We start from the raw sequence: 17,649 nt of genomic DNA on the forward strand, positions 1-17,649 counted from the left end.
GACATGAAATCCACATGACCTGCGCGGAAATTATGAGCATGTGCTGCTTAATTCACCATTGACAATAAAGAATGTAAACCTTCTTGTTTGAAACTCTTTTTTGCCAGTTTAGACACCTCGGTCACTTGGCGATATAATAAAGATAACTGTAGCCATGTTGGTGTACCATACAAGCCAATACCACCCCGACAACGGTAATAAAACGCCAAAATCAGCGAGTGGGCAGTGCGACCAGCCCCACCAAGCTACTGCCATATTACTCATTATGTAGTGATGACGATATTAGTTTCGATTTTGTCTGTGATATCTCTTGGTCGCATGGTTAAGTTCTTGACGCCACCGCTATTTTCCTTCCGTTGCAATGTAGAAGGTAGTTTCCCTTCTCTAAGTGTTATAGGTGTTCTGTTGTCACATTGCCTTCGTTTTGTAATCTTGTGGTTGTCTTGCTAAGCATGCCGGTTTCTTCATCTACTTGTCAATTTCGCCATGTCATCGTCGTCGTTTCCGTAGCTTTTTCGTGGTTTTGTGCTGTCTTCGCCACACTACTGAAGTAGTGATGTCATCGACGTCATGTTGCCGTCACAACGTCATCACCATGTCGGGTGTATCATCGTCTTGCCGCGGTCGTCTTCGTGACCTCATCGCAGTGTTCTGGCTATGACGTTCCCCATGAAGTCCTCTCCATTTGTGTCGTGCTTCAGCGCCGTTGTCATTGTTGGCAATGTGCGGTTTTTGTTCAACCTTTGCCATCTCCATTTGTGTTTCTCTCACACGCACGCACACGTACATGCATACACAAATTATTCGCCTTAGACAAAGAGGTTGAATAATCTGCTAACGCAGCATGGAGGCTCATCTTATGGTGCACGTAGAAGGCTACCCGCACTGTGGAGACGATAATGATAATGTAAAGAACCTCAACAGTGTAGTAGGTCCAATTCTTATATGCGCAATCCACAGTTTGTGCAAATATTTACATATAAAGTGAAGCCTTTCATCTCTACCCTTCTGAGGTTTGCCGGGATGCTGCTGCTGGATCCGTGGCACCTTGGCGGATATATATATATATATATATATATATATATATATGAAACACACAGGCATCCTAATGAATAAGCTCATTACAATACAGTCATCATTTAGTGCACTTGATTTTCTTTGAATTAGCCATTCGGTATGTTTCACTGAGTGTGTGGCGATACTTGGCCAATCGTGCAGAACGGTTATGTGCCACTGCGACACCAGAGGTATAGAACCGTAAACGTATCTAGGCATGCGTCGTACTTTTCTGTGCATACACCTGTCATCGTCATTCTTGCATCGACAAGCATGAGTCGTCTTTCTCCACGTGACTTCGCAGCGTAGATATCTAATACTGAGTAGCCACCTGACTTACGGTTGGAAATTTCCCGTGGCTTGTGAACGATGTAGTGTCTAAAGATAAAATATTGCAGTAGATTGAAATTGTGAACATTGTGGTGGACAAATATATACAGTGTACGAGGTTATACGCTGCAAAGGTTGAAAGTAAGCACGATATTATGCGTCGCCGTTTGATGTGTAGCATTTATTTACACGCTTCCCTTCAGCTTCACTTAACATAGAATCCAAAAAGTGCATCAGATCTGCACATTTCTTCCTCTGTCATGTATAAGACATTTATCAGCGTGAATTCAGGCCGATTGGCTCATTGCAGGATGCACAACAGCGTGACAATGAAGGAAACAAAATTCGACACCCGACCATGGGTTGACTTCTTGCATTTTACTACATTTTGTCTGCCCTATTTTCTTTATATATTAGCCACTGATATGTATTCTACGCTGATCTGAGAAAACTCATCAATTGCTAGTCAAACATGTGTAATTTCTGCTGTTCATCTTGCTACTCGAGAAACCACGTTATTCTACTTAATTCACGACTCATTGTTCTTACGACGAGCGTAGCCAAGCGGTCGCAGTTGCGAAAATGGGACATTGGAAAGCGTAGAAATGTTACAGAAATGGAAAAAAAAGGCTAGTTGTGCTTTTCACCTCTTGTAATATTTGAAAGAAGAAATTTTGTTTTACACAATTGAGCGATTTGGAGGATGCATTGCAGCTATCCTGATGGTCGTGCAACACTGGGCTTATTAGTCGAAATGTTGTCAGTAGGTCACTATGTTAAATTTGTTAAATAGAAGTGTTACGACTTTGCTAGTTTGTAATATAATACAAATACCCTGACAGTGCAAAAATGGCAAATACGTACAAGCGATGCGCACGAATAAAGGGCAAATTTCAGACAAATAATTGAAAAAAAATTGCAATATACCCTAATATAATTCTGGGAAGCCTTAATTGCTCTAGAGCAACCTCCTCCATGCTCACGCACAACAAAACTAACTGGCATATCTCCTTTCTTCACGAGTATTTGTTGCTTTTTGTTAGTTCTTGCCCAAATTCACCCCGTCGTTTCGCCTGGTTACCCATTCCAGTTCATAGCATTAGTTGCCCAAGGTGTCCTTAAGAACGGGCATCAATAAGTATAGCGAGCCAACCCGCAGGAAAACAAAATTAAGCTGTCATTATCATAACCATCAGCGTATTTGTGTTGTTCTACCAGCAATTTCCTATAACACTTGACTTGCACCAGCTGATTCTTACGTTCGCAAACTTCCTTACACCACTAATTCTCTTCCCTAAAAAAACATATACCGGTTGGGTTTGCAATGTGTTAGCATCGCAAGGGTTCGGTTATGCTATCACGTCAGGAATTGCGGTATCATGGAGTGTGTCGCCTAAGCCCTTCTGCAGAACCTACAATTTCGCTCCTTGTTCCTCCGTTTCGAATTTTCCCTCTCATGACACATAGTACTTATCCTCTCCTTTTTTAAAATGATCCATTTGTACGGGGTTAGCACTAAGTTCGTGTGCTTCACTCGTGTTTGCCTGTTTTTTTTTAACTTTCCATCAATATAATAATGTTTTGCCAGAAAACACCACGGCCCGTAGCTTTGCATTTAAGCTGGCGTTGCTCTATATAGGACTACGTAGGTGAACTATCATCGAGGCGAGGACAGTCAGAGGTTTGGGAGCGACATCTTGTGTTATGGGTTATCACTGCTCGGGCGATAATTTTGAGAGGCGATCGCACTGGATTAGTGCGAGTATAGAGCTGAAAGCGTTTGTGGATCTGCGCCTAGCTCGCTAGCTGGTGGTGTATAGAAGAATGTAAAGGTCCCGTGTCTTCATCTCTTTCACCGTGCTTCTCACATGGGCATACGATGTACTTTCTTTTCTTTTTTGTCTCATCGGTGCCGAGAACCAACCGCATGAGTTCGACATGGTCGTGTCCTGCACGCATCTGTCGGGTGAAGACGACTCTGGCCTTTCATGTGTCATCACCGGGCCAAGGGTCTGGGCAACACTGTGGCCTACTGTACGAGCCAGGACGGCAAGGTGATCTTTCCAATGTTTATTGCTCTGCCAATTGCTTATGAAACAGTTTCGAACACTAAGATGTAGTATGTCGATGCTTCTTGTAGTATTTAGGAATGAAGTGTTAAGAATACACTAGAAATGTTTATTACCTAATTTATATTTCAAAAATTAAAGAAATAAAAATTTATAACTAGCGATGCCATAATTATTTTGCGTGACCAATGATACCACTACCGAAAATTACCAATTGAGAGAGCTGGAACTTATTCAATGAAGTAAGGCACAAGAACTCCGTACAAAGAAAGCAGAAAATGTGAACTGCCTGACAAGTGAAATTAATCGGAAAATAGCGTGAAAGTATGCGCATCGTTCACATTCTGTATGTGACCACTGCTGTGCAAAAAATGTTCAGGTATCGCCTTGTGTTGCTGCTTTAATGAATGCATAATAATAATAATAATAATATTTGGGGTTTTACGTGCCAAAACCACTTTCTGATTATGAGGCACGCCGTAGTGGAGGACTCCGGAAATTTTGACCACCTGGGGTTCTTTAACGTGCACCTAAATCTAAGCACACGGGTGATTTCGCATTTCGCCCCCATCGAAATGCGGCCGCCGTGGCCGGGATTCGATCCCGCGACCTCGTGCTCAGCAAATGAATGCATATCCCACTCCAGAATCCAAGCAGTGAAATATGTCCTCTCTACATACTTCGCTCACCTGTCATATTGACTCTTTTCACGAAGTATTTTGCTCTAGACGAAAGAGGCGGAGCTTTCGGTGGCGCGCAGCACGTTGCCTCAGCGAGAACGCACGAATACGAAACCATTACTGCTTGTGCCCTGCTACTGCGCGATCACTTGTCCGCGATGCAACTGGGTGTTCTCGATAGCACTGTGTTCAGTTCATGATGCAAAATATGGGACGATAGCGGGAAGACGGGTGTGGAAGTTGGCTGCAAAAATCATGACTCGCATATTATGGAATGAACTCAATCTGTGTGCCGCTGCTACGTAAGGACTTCCCGCGTTTCGCGGGCCTTCGCGATGCACGGCTTTCCTGGGGCAAAAAAAAAAAAAAAAGATCGCTAATCTGCCAGCGCTGTATCGCTAACCTCGAAAGAAAGAACTTTAACCGTGGAACGTCAACAATTAATAGTGAGTAGCGCTTGTTACAAAAGGAAGTAGAGCCATTGAGTGGCATCCTAAGTTTCTCGCATGATGTCTACGCACATCCATCCTCACTAGTTTTTGATCCGGCGTTCTGAGCAGCTCCTCTCACGTCTGTTGTGAGGGAGCTGGCAGGTGATCAAAAACTACAAAAAGCCCTCGTTGCCTGGGCCGACTGGGTCGCTCCTCGTGAGGAGCCATTTTAGGACTCGGGCCTGCCAGATCATATCTTAGCAGAATCTCAATAAAGTTGTTACCACCACCTCCATTCATACTAACACCCCAACTATCACCCATTCTACCGCCAACATATAAAACATAGGAGAATGGGCGCACACTTGAATCACAGCCCCGAAGCATGGTTGATGGTGGCTACAGCGACAACACACGAATCTTGGAAGCTGAACGTTTACTGACGGTCGCCAGAGTAAGCAATCGATGAGCAATAATAGGTCTGTTCTGCAAAAAGCTATCACAAAGCAGATAAAATGTAGATTCCAAGCCTTATGCGCAACAAGAACAAATCTTTCGCAATGGAGCACACACGAAAGCATTTAGACTTAAAATAAACAATCGGATAGTGACTGTTCCGAGGTACTTTACTGAGGCAGAAACAAACCGCTACTTCAAAATGCTTGCCAAGTAAGGAACGAAGTGTAAAACAAACTGCTCTCGAGTTAATTTTTAAGCGGAAAGTTTCAACACCTTGGAATACATTTACAGCCCCGCTTTTAATACAAGCACCGTGTACGCTGCTCGCGCTGTTTGGACAACGCGTAATGAGCTCTGAAAGCACTCGCATGACTCTAAGGCTGCGCCCAAAACTTCTTGTCGTCCTCACAGTCAGCGTGCACGATATCCATCTAAACGAAAGTTTGCTGCGCCGCACCGGCATCGTGTGGATGCATTGTAAATATGGATGTAGCAGAGGCAACTGAGGCGTCCACGGAATCGCAAGGAAAATGGCAAATGTCTGGTAACAATCAGTCCAGAGCTACCCACTACGGCGTACCACATAAACCTTGCGTTCGATGGAATATTATACCATAATTTAAAGCTGCAGCGAACGAAACACACAGCCTTTCCAGGTTTCTTCGTGACTGGCGGTAATGCAAGCTCATTCGGTGTAACGCTTCCACCCGTGCTTGTCATTGGCCGTTGCCTCAAACGAAGCTGCACACATGCAAACGCGAAAGCAAGAGTTAAGAGTAAATGTTTGTGGTGAATTTGGGCCCAGAGTCATTTTCAGTTGACGACTCGGAAAGCATTCAGCCCACAGACTCAATACTGAGCCTTGTAAAAAAAGTTAAAGCACAATACAAAGCGTTGATACGACCATATTGCAGTTCCGTGGACTCTAGTTTGTTACAATTGTACGTTTTAATTACGGCGGTTAGCACTACTTGGGAACTTCACAAAGCTTGCGATATTTTTGTCTGTCCACTGGCTTGTTTATGCTTATCAAACCTGTTACGTACCAGCTTGGGTCATGGGGTAGTTCATGACCTAATGAGTCAAGTATCGGTAAACTGTCCTGAAGGAACCGGGTTATAAACCAACGTACGGACAAACATGGGTAACTGGCTATGCGATGGTATGTGCCGACCCTCAATGAACTTCTTTGATGATATTCTAGCTCAGTGTGTATGTGCCGCCCATCACTGAACCTCTTTCACACCAACTTACCTAAAATCTTTCTTTATTCTAATTTCACAGGCTGCATCTGATTAAGATGTTATCGTACTTTTTTCAAAGCCCATTTTCTGTACCATACAGACACGCTTCCTAATGATATAATCGTACCATCTGAGGTACCGTCACGATTTATGTTACAAGTGACACTAAAAATAATAATGTAAATAAGTTTAGACGAATAAAGCATTCGCTAAAATTGTATTTTCTTTAATTTCGCCTTGATAGGGTGTTCAATAGAAGAGAAAATGGCGTTGCAAGTTTTTTTTTGCAAATTTCGCGCGTAAATTACAAGGTCGTACGTCAGTGTGACGTCACGGATTTCAAGACAATATTTCGCTATTTCGGTCATTCTGGCCAATTAAGTGGTTTTAAATGTTGCCGAGTTCACTCTTTCGTTCTTTTAGAACGCGAAATAGTCGATAACTATCAGTGAAAAATTAAACAAGCCCGAGCAGATGCTATTAAAAAGTGATGACGTCATGGTGACCTGGCGCGTACATCACACCCCTCTTTCGTCATCGGGTCTTTCATGGTTTAGCAGGATACTTATCAAGAAATTAGCATATTGCTTTTTTTCTACTGTGGAATGGTAATGCTTAGCTCGCACTGCTTGTGCGGGATATATGGCGTTATTAATACGGTCTCGGCGCACGTTTTCTAGTGGTTATGCGTGCTTTCTTTGTTTGTTTTTGCGCCACAATGACAGCAATTGAAACGCTGAAGCTGATAGTTCCAACACAAATATCTTCAGGAATGCCATAAAACGCGAGGTGCATTAGCCGCGGTAGCGCAGTGGTTAAGGCGTTGCACTTCTCTGCACGAGGTCGCAGGTTCGAATGCGGTTCTGGTGCAATGCAGGAACGCTCGCGTACGCTATGGATTGCACGCATGTTCAAGAAACACCAGGGGCAAAACTCATTCTCATGATATCTGCTATGGCGTGGCATCATAATCAGATCATGGTTTGGCGCGTAAAATCCGCGGAATTGATTTTTTTTTCTTTGTAAGCTTGCCGGAAGTTGGCTTTGCTTGAGAACATCCGGCCTCAGTTTGCAAATGGCGCTTGGACAACGGAGGGCGTCGGTCCACTATACTTGACTTCAGGGCTGTAAGCAGGTTTACTTTGTGTTTTAAGGGTATTTTACGAGAAGACAAACTGCCGACACTATAGCGCAAGATGAAACGAGCCTTAGAAAAGCTGCGGATTCCATCCGGTGTTTGTGTAAGGGCTTGAGCATTATGAGCCAAGGGCGGGACCGGACGTCGACGTCGAGTACCATTCCAATCCTTTTTCCACTTATTTTTGTGGTGTCTCACTTTTTGTAATGCAGCTGCTAGGCTTCGCCAGTTGTTAATCTACTCGATGCCGGAATATGAACCCGATGCATTTGGTGCCTCTCAGTTTTGGGGTGTTTTGTGGTCGAAAACATTCGTAAATTTGATCAATATACTGCGTATGAATACTCAGTTAAAGTTTGTGGACTGCTCAAAAGACTGTGAAGTGAAATTATTGCAAGAGTGACAGTACGTTATTTTTAAAAAAGTCGACTGCTTAGTGTATTTGTCGATAAAAAAAATTGTTTACTGCCTTATTTCCGTGTTATTCGGCGACGTCTACCTCAGACTCGTTATAATAATATATAAAAAAAACGGAAAAAAGGGGGTTCTTGACAAAATAATTACTGCTGGCCACACTTCGTACAAGTGGCGGAAATTCTAATCTTAGCAATAGATAAAACTCCATTGCTTTGTGGCACGCGGTCGTGCCACAAAGCAATGGAAGTATATTGCACGTGTAGAATAGCTTTTTTATTTAGCTCAGGAAAGGGAACTAAAGATACTTAATTTCAGTAATTAAGACTTATTTCAAAACGCTTGGCGTAATTGCAGAGCTGATGTCAGCTAGGACTGAAAGCACAATTCTGAAATTTTGTGGCTCGCGCCAACATCGTAAATCGGACTGTGCAGAGAAATGCTTTGCTGTTGCAGTGAATGCGTTCATGCAGCCAGTGCAAATACACACTACGGAAAAGTTGCTGGGGCAGCACTGCATGTAGCCGCATGTATTAAAGTCGGCATTTCGCGAAAGATTGCAAGGCGCAATGATTCTAATGAACTGCTACACTTTAAGCCCTGGCTTACCTTTTTTGTGAAATTGCAACTTCCCCTTACATAAGAAGCCAACAAACAATAACGGCAATGACAACATAGGTTGGAACGTGCTTGTACTTACTCATTGAATTAAAGAAATTTAAACTAATGGAAATGTAAGTGGATGAAAAAACAACTGCCCACTTAGTGTCTTTGTTTTTTGGCTTCTTATGACATAATTAACATCCGGCCCCTCACTTCTCTAACTTTCGTTTACAGTAATTTAAATAGCAATTATATATTTAGTGAATTAATTCTTAAAACTTGATTGTTACTCCATAAAAAATATACGTATTATATACAAGCAATATCTTGCCGCTTAACAATTCCGTGATGCCCAAACACAGTTAAATATTGAAGTCGAGGTTTTGACGGAAGCCCGTCTGGTCGAGAGGCATCATGAAGAGGAGTAAAAAGGACACCGACCACTGAAAGCATACAAGAAAAGACGTTTAGGCTCCCCTGACGGGAGCCTTGTTCATAATTAAATCAACGACGTGTGATACAATCTTTATATGGCTTTAATATATGACGTAAGCTTACGTCATAGTTTAAAGACATATAAACATTGTATCGCGCGTCATTGATTTCATTGTGAACAAGGCTCCCGTCAGGGGAGCCGAAACATCTTATTTTCTTTCAGTGGTCGGTGTCCTTTTTACCCTTCTTCACAGTTAAATAGTAAGCAAAATAAAAGCAACTGGTCATGAAGCTGGCTGAAGCTTTCTGGCCTTCATGAAAAGTACATTTGCATAGAACAAAAAAGGGTCCATTAAAATGTTGTATCAGTAAAAGGTTAATTAGAATAGTAATTAGTTTTCTTATTAACTATTACTTTGCCCTATCCATCACTAAAACATCGCTCCAGCGTATCAAAGACGCAAGTAAAGGCTGCGGGTTAGGTTGATTTGCTTAATTTTTTGAGCTTCGAAACTCGGCGTCTGGTATTATTGATAGGTTGGGCATTACATGGGTAAGGCTCATCTTAACAAGATTATAATTGCAGAGTCGAATATCATGAACTGCGACAGACACGATTGCGCCGCAAGTTTGGCTCGATTGATAAGACTTGAGCGCGCGAATTACGTCAGGCAGATATTGATTTGCTGTTGATATCGATATTGACACGCAAGTGAGGCCCACGATCGTGCATTTCTTTAGAGGCGAAAGCCTAAACTGGCTCACAATTCCACTGCTCTGGAAAACGCGGCCTGCGATAGAAAAAAAGATAATGTGAGCTCGCCTCGCGCGCACATGCGCTCGTGCAGCTGCTGGAGCGTTCGTCGTCGTCTACTTGCACAGCTGGCTCCGATGCCGCTCATTATGCAAAAAAAAAGGAATGTTAATTTGGGTTGAGGTAATTAAGTCACTCAAACCCACGACCGTTGAGGGTAGGTAAGGCGGAGATCATTAAGACACAATTATTTAGGTAGCGTCAATTAAAAAACTCGAACCCCCGACCTTTGTTGGGAGAAAAGAAGTAATAAGAAGTAACAACGCATTCGAATGAGAAAGTCACGTAATTTAATGAATGTCACATGAGCGCGAAGGATTTCGCCTTCTCTCCCTTTGGCGTATGCTAAGGCGCCTCTCAATTAAAAAAAATGGTTTTACCAACTCGAAGCGCGGGAATGCGTATAGTTTCGAGGGCACTCTTCAAATGACGCCGACGGAAAGAATCGCGAGACTAGGCTTGATCTCGTTGTCTTCGAGAAAGTTCGAGAACTGTATAGCGGTCAGTCCCGAAGCACGAGGGGGAAAACGAAAAGGGGTGACACGACGGGACAACCTCGTACAGAACAACACTTCTCATGACCAGCAAGCAAGCAATATCACCCACGGCGAATTCTGTGAAAGCCGAACCTCGGAGGAGGTGAGCCTTTGTTTTCGAGCGTGCCTCTTAACATGCAGAAGAACAATGGCGCTTCGAGAAATTTACTTGAACAGGAGCCTAACTTCACTGCAGGTATCCGCCTAGTAAGGTTGGTGTAATTAGTGGGTGGTCCTAATTATGTATGCAGACTCATCTATTGATGTGTAGAGCGCGCGAGCACATCACTAGGACGAAACATTCTTATCAAGCGTTGCCGCTCGAGAAGAGCAACGTGTGCAGTCTTACTCATGTATGTGGCCGCGCTTGAACCTAGGCGCACAATATCAAAACCGGCAACACAGGTGCCAGCAAGTTGAAGAATACTGAGACCACTGCCAAAGCTTTATTTTACATCCATATAAGAGCGCAAGGCCTTTTTGTTCACGTAATTATGCCGCCAGTCTTTGTAAAGGTGAGCCATCCACTTGTATTACAAGTGCAGTGTCTTACAGAGAACATAGACGGCAGGCAGCGCCGTCCGCGCTTTCTCACTCTCAGCTATTTCCCACTTTTCATGATAAACGAAAGTTCATGACCACCTAAAAGGTGTTAACAAGAGCACATAACTTCGTTCACTCTTGCAGCAAAAGTAGTACATACTATCTGCGACATGAAAAGCTTTCACGTCAGACCTTCAGTCGCCGTCGCTCAACTCGAACGCCTTCGTCGGATTTCCCGTCCTGTAAACCATATTGATTTAATGATGGCACGGCACGTGCAATGTTTTCGTAAGAGGCCATTTCTTGAAATAATTGTGCTTCGGGTGTACTAATTAAGGGTGTTGGTATATATTGAACGAAATGTATACTGCAACTCTGTACGGCAACATACAAACACGGCCAATGAATTTAGTTGTGCTGGTAATCGCAAGGTAACGCGCAGGCTAAGGAATCGCATGTGGCAAAAGACAGTTTCCCTCTCTCCCTGTTATTATATCGCAATTTCTTTCTCAATACGGAAAATCGGGCAACTTGGTAGGCTACCTTCGTCCTAATAAGCGTATTTTTTCTTCATTCCTTTGGTGTTCTTTGATGTCGCCAATTTTTTTGCAATGACACTTCGCTGCAATAGCCGGTGATGTAGTCCTCACTGATATCGCGGCTTGTTTTGACCTTGGCTGCCACTTCGCCCTTTTTCAGTGCATGTGATTGCGTGGAAGAGTGCTCATCTGATAATAATTCGTGAATAGCTTTAGCTTATGACGTCACGCCACAATTCACGCCACTTTTTCGAAGAGACCACAGACTGACCGAAAGAACGCTGGCTGCCCATTTTTGTAGGACATTCCCGTGGGTCGTGGTTCGAACAAGCCTGAGACGGACAGCCGGGTCAAGGTGCGTTTCAATGCAGACGTGGTGAGATCGATGGTTGCAATTGTTTTGATACAATTATGCAGACTCGACATTTCGCGTGGCAGCTGCGCGAAGTGTCTTCCCCACATTTTGCTGTAAAACGCTTTCTTTTTGCTGTTCGAGAAGTAGGCTTATCAACCATTTGACGAAATCCATACAGCTGCCAGTCCAGCGCAGTATTCCATTAAATTTGATGTCGACGTGTCGAAAATATAAATTCGTTCCTGTCGCGTTTTTGGTTGCGGCCACTTCCTCGTACTTCAACGTTGCCTTTGCCACAGTGGCAAGCGATGTAGCCTGCAGTAATATCGCGGCTTGCTTTCGCGTTGGCTGCCATCTCTTCCATTCGTCGGTGGACGTGATTTAGCTCAAGAAGGTTTACTTGTTTTCGTGAATATTAGACTGTGCCGTGAGGCCGCAACTTCTTCTATGGCGCCACAAATTGCCTGAAAGAATGCTACCTGTTCATGCATGTAAGACGACTTCCCTGTGGGTCATGGTTCGAACAGTGGGGCGACGAACAGCCGGGCCAAGTTCCTTTTCCCAGGTGACAAGGTGAGCGCAATTATTTCGATTGCTTTGAAGTGAAGCAATACGCTCAAATAATTTTTTTCTGTAGCAGCTGTGCCTTGTTTACTTTTAGTTGATTTTTGCAGTAAAACGTCTTTTTCCCGCTCGCGAAGTCGGTGTATCAACCGTTAGATAAGTGCACTGGATCTGCCAATTCAATGCAGCACCTCGCCGAATTTGATGTCAGTGCGTTGAAAACGTAAGCTGTTCGCGCCATATTTTGAAACGCGATTGAAACCTTGCCAAAAGCAAATTGAAAGACTATTGCGGGCAGCTTTACGTTTGCCGACATTTCTTCGTGTTTTTGCTGGTTTCTGCCGTGGAACCATCGGCGGAATGCATGCCGAATCTGGTGCATGGCAAGAACGATAAAACTATGCCGAAATAAAAACGTTGTGCTAGTCCAAGGCACATGCTGGAATCTATTTGAAGCGAAGCTTTGTATATAAATACCACACAACTAATGACGATGCGTAAAATTAATATCACTATATGCAAACAGTAAATTTATGCAACGTTTATGCACGACCTTCACTTCGGACAATTTTTACAATTGTGCACTGCACGGTTCGGAAGGTATTCCGAAATATGCAAACACCCAGTCAGGCGCGTGCGCGGTGTGACACGTCTGTGTAACGATGTCACAAGGACGAAGGCGATGTATGACGCTTGTCGAGGGAAGAATGTTGATGAAAGGTGCGCGCGCAGAGAACTAGCACACATCTGTGGTCATGCGTATTCGAGGAGCCTGCAACCTTGAAAGAAATCGCGGAAATAAACGCTCACGGATGGCCACGTAGTACTCTTTGCTGTCGCAGCCCCTTGCTTCTGTCCCTGAGTATCCTTGAAGAGTGATCTCATCATTGTGGGAAAGAGTTTCTTCGGTGTTCGTCGACGCACTAAGTAAAAAAGAAGAGTAATCGAGTTTACGTTGTCCATGTTGCTTCAAGAATGATTCCAGGGTATCGCATACCACAGCGATTTTTGTCCTTGCCTGTTTTCGTTGTGGACGATCCTTGAAACTACGCTTTGTGTGCAGTTTGGGCTTTCTGTTTCGCGAACTTTGTTTTCACTTGTATTGTTACGTACTTGTTCAGGAGTTATTTGTGGATCCCCGGGATTTCTGTTACGTTCTCTTAAGAACCTGTGAGTATATGTCACTTATCAGTCGTATGCTGAGCACAAGGTTACGACGGAATGTGGTTGAGATGACGCGATGATGAGTACGTCGTCGACCGCTCGACTATCTACTGCGGTGGCAGGGAGAAGCCGCAGTGTTGTGTGTACAATGTTTAAGGTTGCAATATTAAAGCGGCTAGCTTTTTCTGCCTTTTACGCCCGTTTTGATGGATGGCCAGTGGTCACTGGTGGGACGAAAACAGCTCGTTGGTTCATCCATTTGTTCATTACTTCCCTCGTCCAGTCGTTCTTTCGTTGGTTCGTTCAGGGTGTTCGCTTACACTGGCGGTCATCGCCGATGGTTTCCGACCAATATGTTCCTGCCACAGCACTTTAGTTATGCCATCGGCGTCATATTCACCATCATTTAGTCATCATACCACTGTCCTTTTTTAATCACATGGTTGTCAGGCTCAGAATGTTGGTGCCGTCAGCTACGCGTCATTGTCGCTATGCAGTCACCGTTTCCGTATCTTGCAGTCCGAGTTATTGTGCTATCTCTGTCTCACTTCTGTAAAGATGATTTCATCATCAAATGGGCGTCACAGTCAAGCTTCGTCGCAGTCGTCACCGTCTTTACTGCCGCATCTTCGTTTCGCCGCAGTTAATTCGAGACATCATCGCAGTGTTCATGCTGTCGCTGTCACCACGACGTCCCTAACTTTTTTTTTGTGCTTCAATGTCGTTTTCATCATTGACGTTGTGTGGTGGTCGTCCTACCACTGCCTTCTCATTTTCTCTATCTGTCACGAACTTACACCCACTCAAACAATTTGTTCTCCTTAAAATACAATTTTGACCTCTGAAACTTGGCGTGGTATAATATATGCGTTGGGCATTACAGCATTCAGGGTAATCTTCTCTGGATAACAAATACAGGGGAGTATCACGAGCTCCGACGCGCACGAGCATACACTCTTGTGGCCACGTTGGAGCGATTGATAAGACGGGCTTATCGGTGCTAATCACGTCAGGCAGATATGAAATTGACGGCGGCCCACGGACGGGGAAGCGACTCCCGATAGGGTGTTTTTTGTTGGCTCCTTTTGTATTATATATGTATTTTGCACTCCCACCTCGGGAGCGCAATAGGTTCAAGTACACTCGTCAGAAGGCGCTGATGGAAATTGTCGTATAGCCTCGCGCCCTAAAGATGATGGGGGTGGCGAAAATCGTGAGCGAGTGGGTATTGCAGCGGCAGGAAAATTTGCTCTTTGTGGACGCCTAGCGTCCTACTGTGAACTGTAGGACAGAAAAAAATTGCACTGTTGGAACATCGCAGACAACAACTTCTAACCTGAACAACCAGATGGCAAATGCATACGCGGCGACGACGTCAAATACATCAAGTCTGCGATGTGCGATAAGCAGCAGCCCATCGTTATCGATTGTAGTACGGTCCGTTTATAGGTTCAAATTTTACGGCGGTAATGTTGGCGAACAGAGTGGTCGTTTTCTTATAGAGCAGCATCACGCAGGTTAATTTTAAATCAGTTTTATTTTAATATGAACTATATCTGCCAGTTTATGCGTCCAACATTCGATAGCCACCACCAAGAAAAAGTGTTTAAAGGCGGTGAATTTTATCAACTGCGGTGCTTCACTGGTATAACGGCTGCACTAATTTCATCGTAATTGATCTGCAGCGTCTCGATGCATAATGACATGTTGCTAGAAAAATTGAATGCGCTAGCTAGAGCGAAAATTCATTGCTGGAACCGAGGACAGTCTGCTTGGAGGCTACCAGCGACAGCGGATTAACCTTGCAGCATTTGGCCGTGTGCAGCGGTGAGTAAAAAAAACAGTGCTACGTTTTCGACTTTGAATTCCTTTGCGTGCGAGGCGCATAAAACAGATTCCTGTAGTAATTTTTTCAAAGCTGACAATAATACAGAATTATTGCCATTCAAAGACAATTCAAGGGAGGCTTTTGTTATTTTGCCACATTGCTAGAATCCCTAACGTGGAGTACAGCATGAATAATTTGGTGGTTTCTGCGTAAATGTTACACCGCGACAAATTCGCAGCACATTAGAGGCAAATATACTTCCCGTGGTAGAGTTAATCATTGCATTTGAGACATAATAAGATATTACTAGCATCTGGCAGAAAGATGTCATATGATCGAGGCTTGGCTAAGCACAGCCGACATAATGACACCGCTAAAAGGAAGGCATACGCAAAACAGTCTTCTGTGTATGTTCTCTTCTGTCATGGAGCGTTTCTTGCACTGCTCTTAGTCAGACATAAATCACAAATGCACCCATACTTCCACCATAGTAATTGAAGGGTTTTCATCCGACTCCAGCCTTGAAGACGCTGATCATACTTGTTCACCCCTTTGGACTTCATTGTCTCCGGACGTACAAGTTAACAGTGAATGTGCTACCACTGGAAGTAACAAGGGCCATAATCCTCACAAGGTATGTTTGTGAACACCTAGAACCACGATTTGTTCATTCACTGGACAAACATTTGTTGCATCATTCTTCGCTTGCATGTTAGTCATGGCTTCATCATTTCTATTTTCAGGAAGACTGACAAAAGGGAGATGATTGGTGCGCAACCTGCCCACGTCAAACCAGGAGGATAAACGGCGATCATCACAATGACAACAGGTCTTCTTGAACTACGTGCCTCACCACGAAACGTTTGCAAGCTTACGGGATAGAGGGGTGGGAGCCCTATGAGGAAAGCAGCAGTCTACAGTTTTGTATAGTACTGAGCGGGAATGCTAAAATTCAACATACAAGCTTACTTGATTTAAGACCGTTTTACGACAAACGAAGAAGTAACACGTTGAATCCCAGCTTGTTTCCTTTCTGACAATCAGAACAATGTCAAGCAGAACAGAACAAGATAGCAAGTGAGTACTTACTAAAGCAGAAACTCTGTCATCTGCTCTTTGCAAACCAGCTTGGCGGGCAATACCACCAACAATCACATTCTTCAGCGACATTTAAGCAGTGTGAGGAAGGCAGGACGTGAACAGAAACAGAGGCGCACGCAGTTTGGAATCCACGAAGTTTAAAATTTTGTGGAATATATGAACCGACTTGCCCAACATGCCTTATTGCAGTATCCTATGCTCCCTTACATGAAAATGCAAAGAAATTCAAAGCGATCGAAAGCGCTCAATGCAATTTTGACGAAATTTATAGTTCATGGTCACTGAATCTCTGGCAGACACTCTTACATGGTTCATAAGTAGTTAGCATGAAATAAATAACTAGGCTAGCCTTGCACACTAAGGTAAGAGATGCAAAAAAAGGCAAGCCCACACAACTGGCCTACTCTACAGTTTACAAACATGACAAATCTCTATACGCAATGTATCTTGCTCTTGAAACAGATGATAAACCTGAGCGTAGTGTGTTCCCAAAACATTTCTGAAAGATACTCGGACAGCAGTAAGTTTGGCTTAACATTTAACCAATCAACAGTGTACGAGCAAGGGAAGGCCCAGCGTGGGAACTTGTCTTGGTCATGGCCATCACAAATATGTCTGGTTGTTGACACGTTTGCTCCCGGCTGAGGCTTCCTATGCTCACCGCTGTTACTCAACTGAAGTTTTCATCTCCTTGCAACATCTTTGATATGTTTGAATACATAAACCGAGATTTTTTGTTTTAATATATGGAACCATGACTTAAATTTTAAGGATATGTGAGCATTAATTAGGCTTGTTGATCTGTTTATGTAGTCTCCTTGTTTATTCACACAACCTTTGCAGGAATCCTTGTAAGCACTGATGTCTCCATAACGTTCCTTGCGAGTACTTCATTTGTGTCAAAGCCATTACTGCCTGCACCTGAACACTAAATACGCTGCTGAAATATAGAGATCAGATTATATGTGCTGAAGAATTCAGCATAACTTTTTGTTATTTTGCTTCCCTGTGTGCCTCTCGCCAATGTACAATAAAAAAAATAGCACATTGCAGCGTGAGCTTGTTGACACTTCCTTTGCCGACCACTTTATACGTATCTTTTTTTTAATCTAGCTTAAATCATAGAACGCAGACTATACACGCCTAGTGTGAAATACGCCAAGCAGCACTGTACGCACCCAAAGTGTTAGGATAGCCCAGCATACATATTATCTGAAGCTTCGTTCTACCTGCTTTAAGCGGCGCGCTGAACACTATGGGAATGATTCGCTTGATTTCAGCTTTCAATTCGAATAAATAAATGGCTATGTGTGTTTCTATATGTTGCAAACAGCGGCGGACAACAT

General features: G+C 43.6%; 1 protein-coding gene across 7 annotated transcripts in view; it reads left to right on the top strand.

The window, feature by feature from the left end:
* The window catches only part of LOC135901943 (uncharacterized), a 38,734-nt gene that overhangs the window by 7,635 nt on the left and 13,450 nt on the right, over window positions 1–17,649 (top strand). For 3 of the 7 annotated variants that reach the window (XR_011508337.1, XR_010564324.2, XR_011508338.1), the window contains exons 4-6: window positions 3,304–3,440; window positions 11,593–11,646; window positions 12,143–12,219. Coding sequence is in view for 3 of the 7 variants with exons in the window: in XM_065431785.2 (XP_065287857.1) it covers window positions 3,375–3,440; window positions 11,593–11,667; window positions 12,143–12,219; window positions 15,722–15,836; window positions 15,946–15,954 (342 nt within the window). In the remaining 4 variants the exon portion in view is untranslated. Of the gene's footprint in view, window positions 1–3,295; window positions 3,441–11,592; window positions 11,668–12,142; window positions 12,220–15,721; window positions 15,837–15,945; window positions 17,466–17,649 lie in introns of those variants that run through there. The other 4 variants (XM_065431785.2, XM_065431786.2, XM_070524970.1 and 1 more) reach the window with 4 other exon arrangements.

Source organism: Dermacentor albipictus, chromosome 9 (assembly GCF_038994185.2).
Source record: "Dermacentor albipictus isolate Rhodes 1998 colony chromosome 9, USDA_Dalb.pri_finalv2, whole genome shotgun sequence".
Lineage (NCBI taxonomy): Eukaryota > Metazoa > Arthropoda > Arachnida > Ixodida > Ixodidae > Dermacentor > Dermacentor albipictus.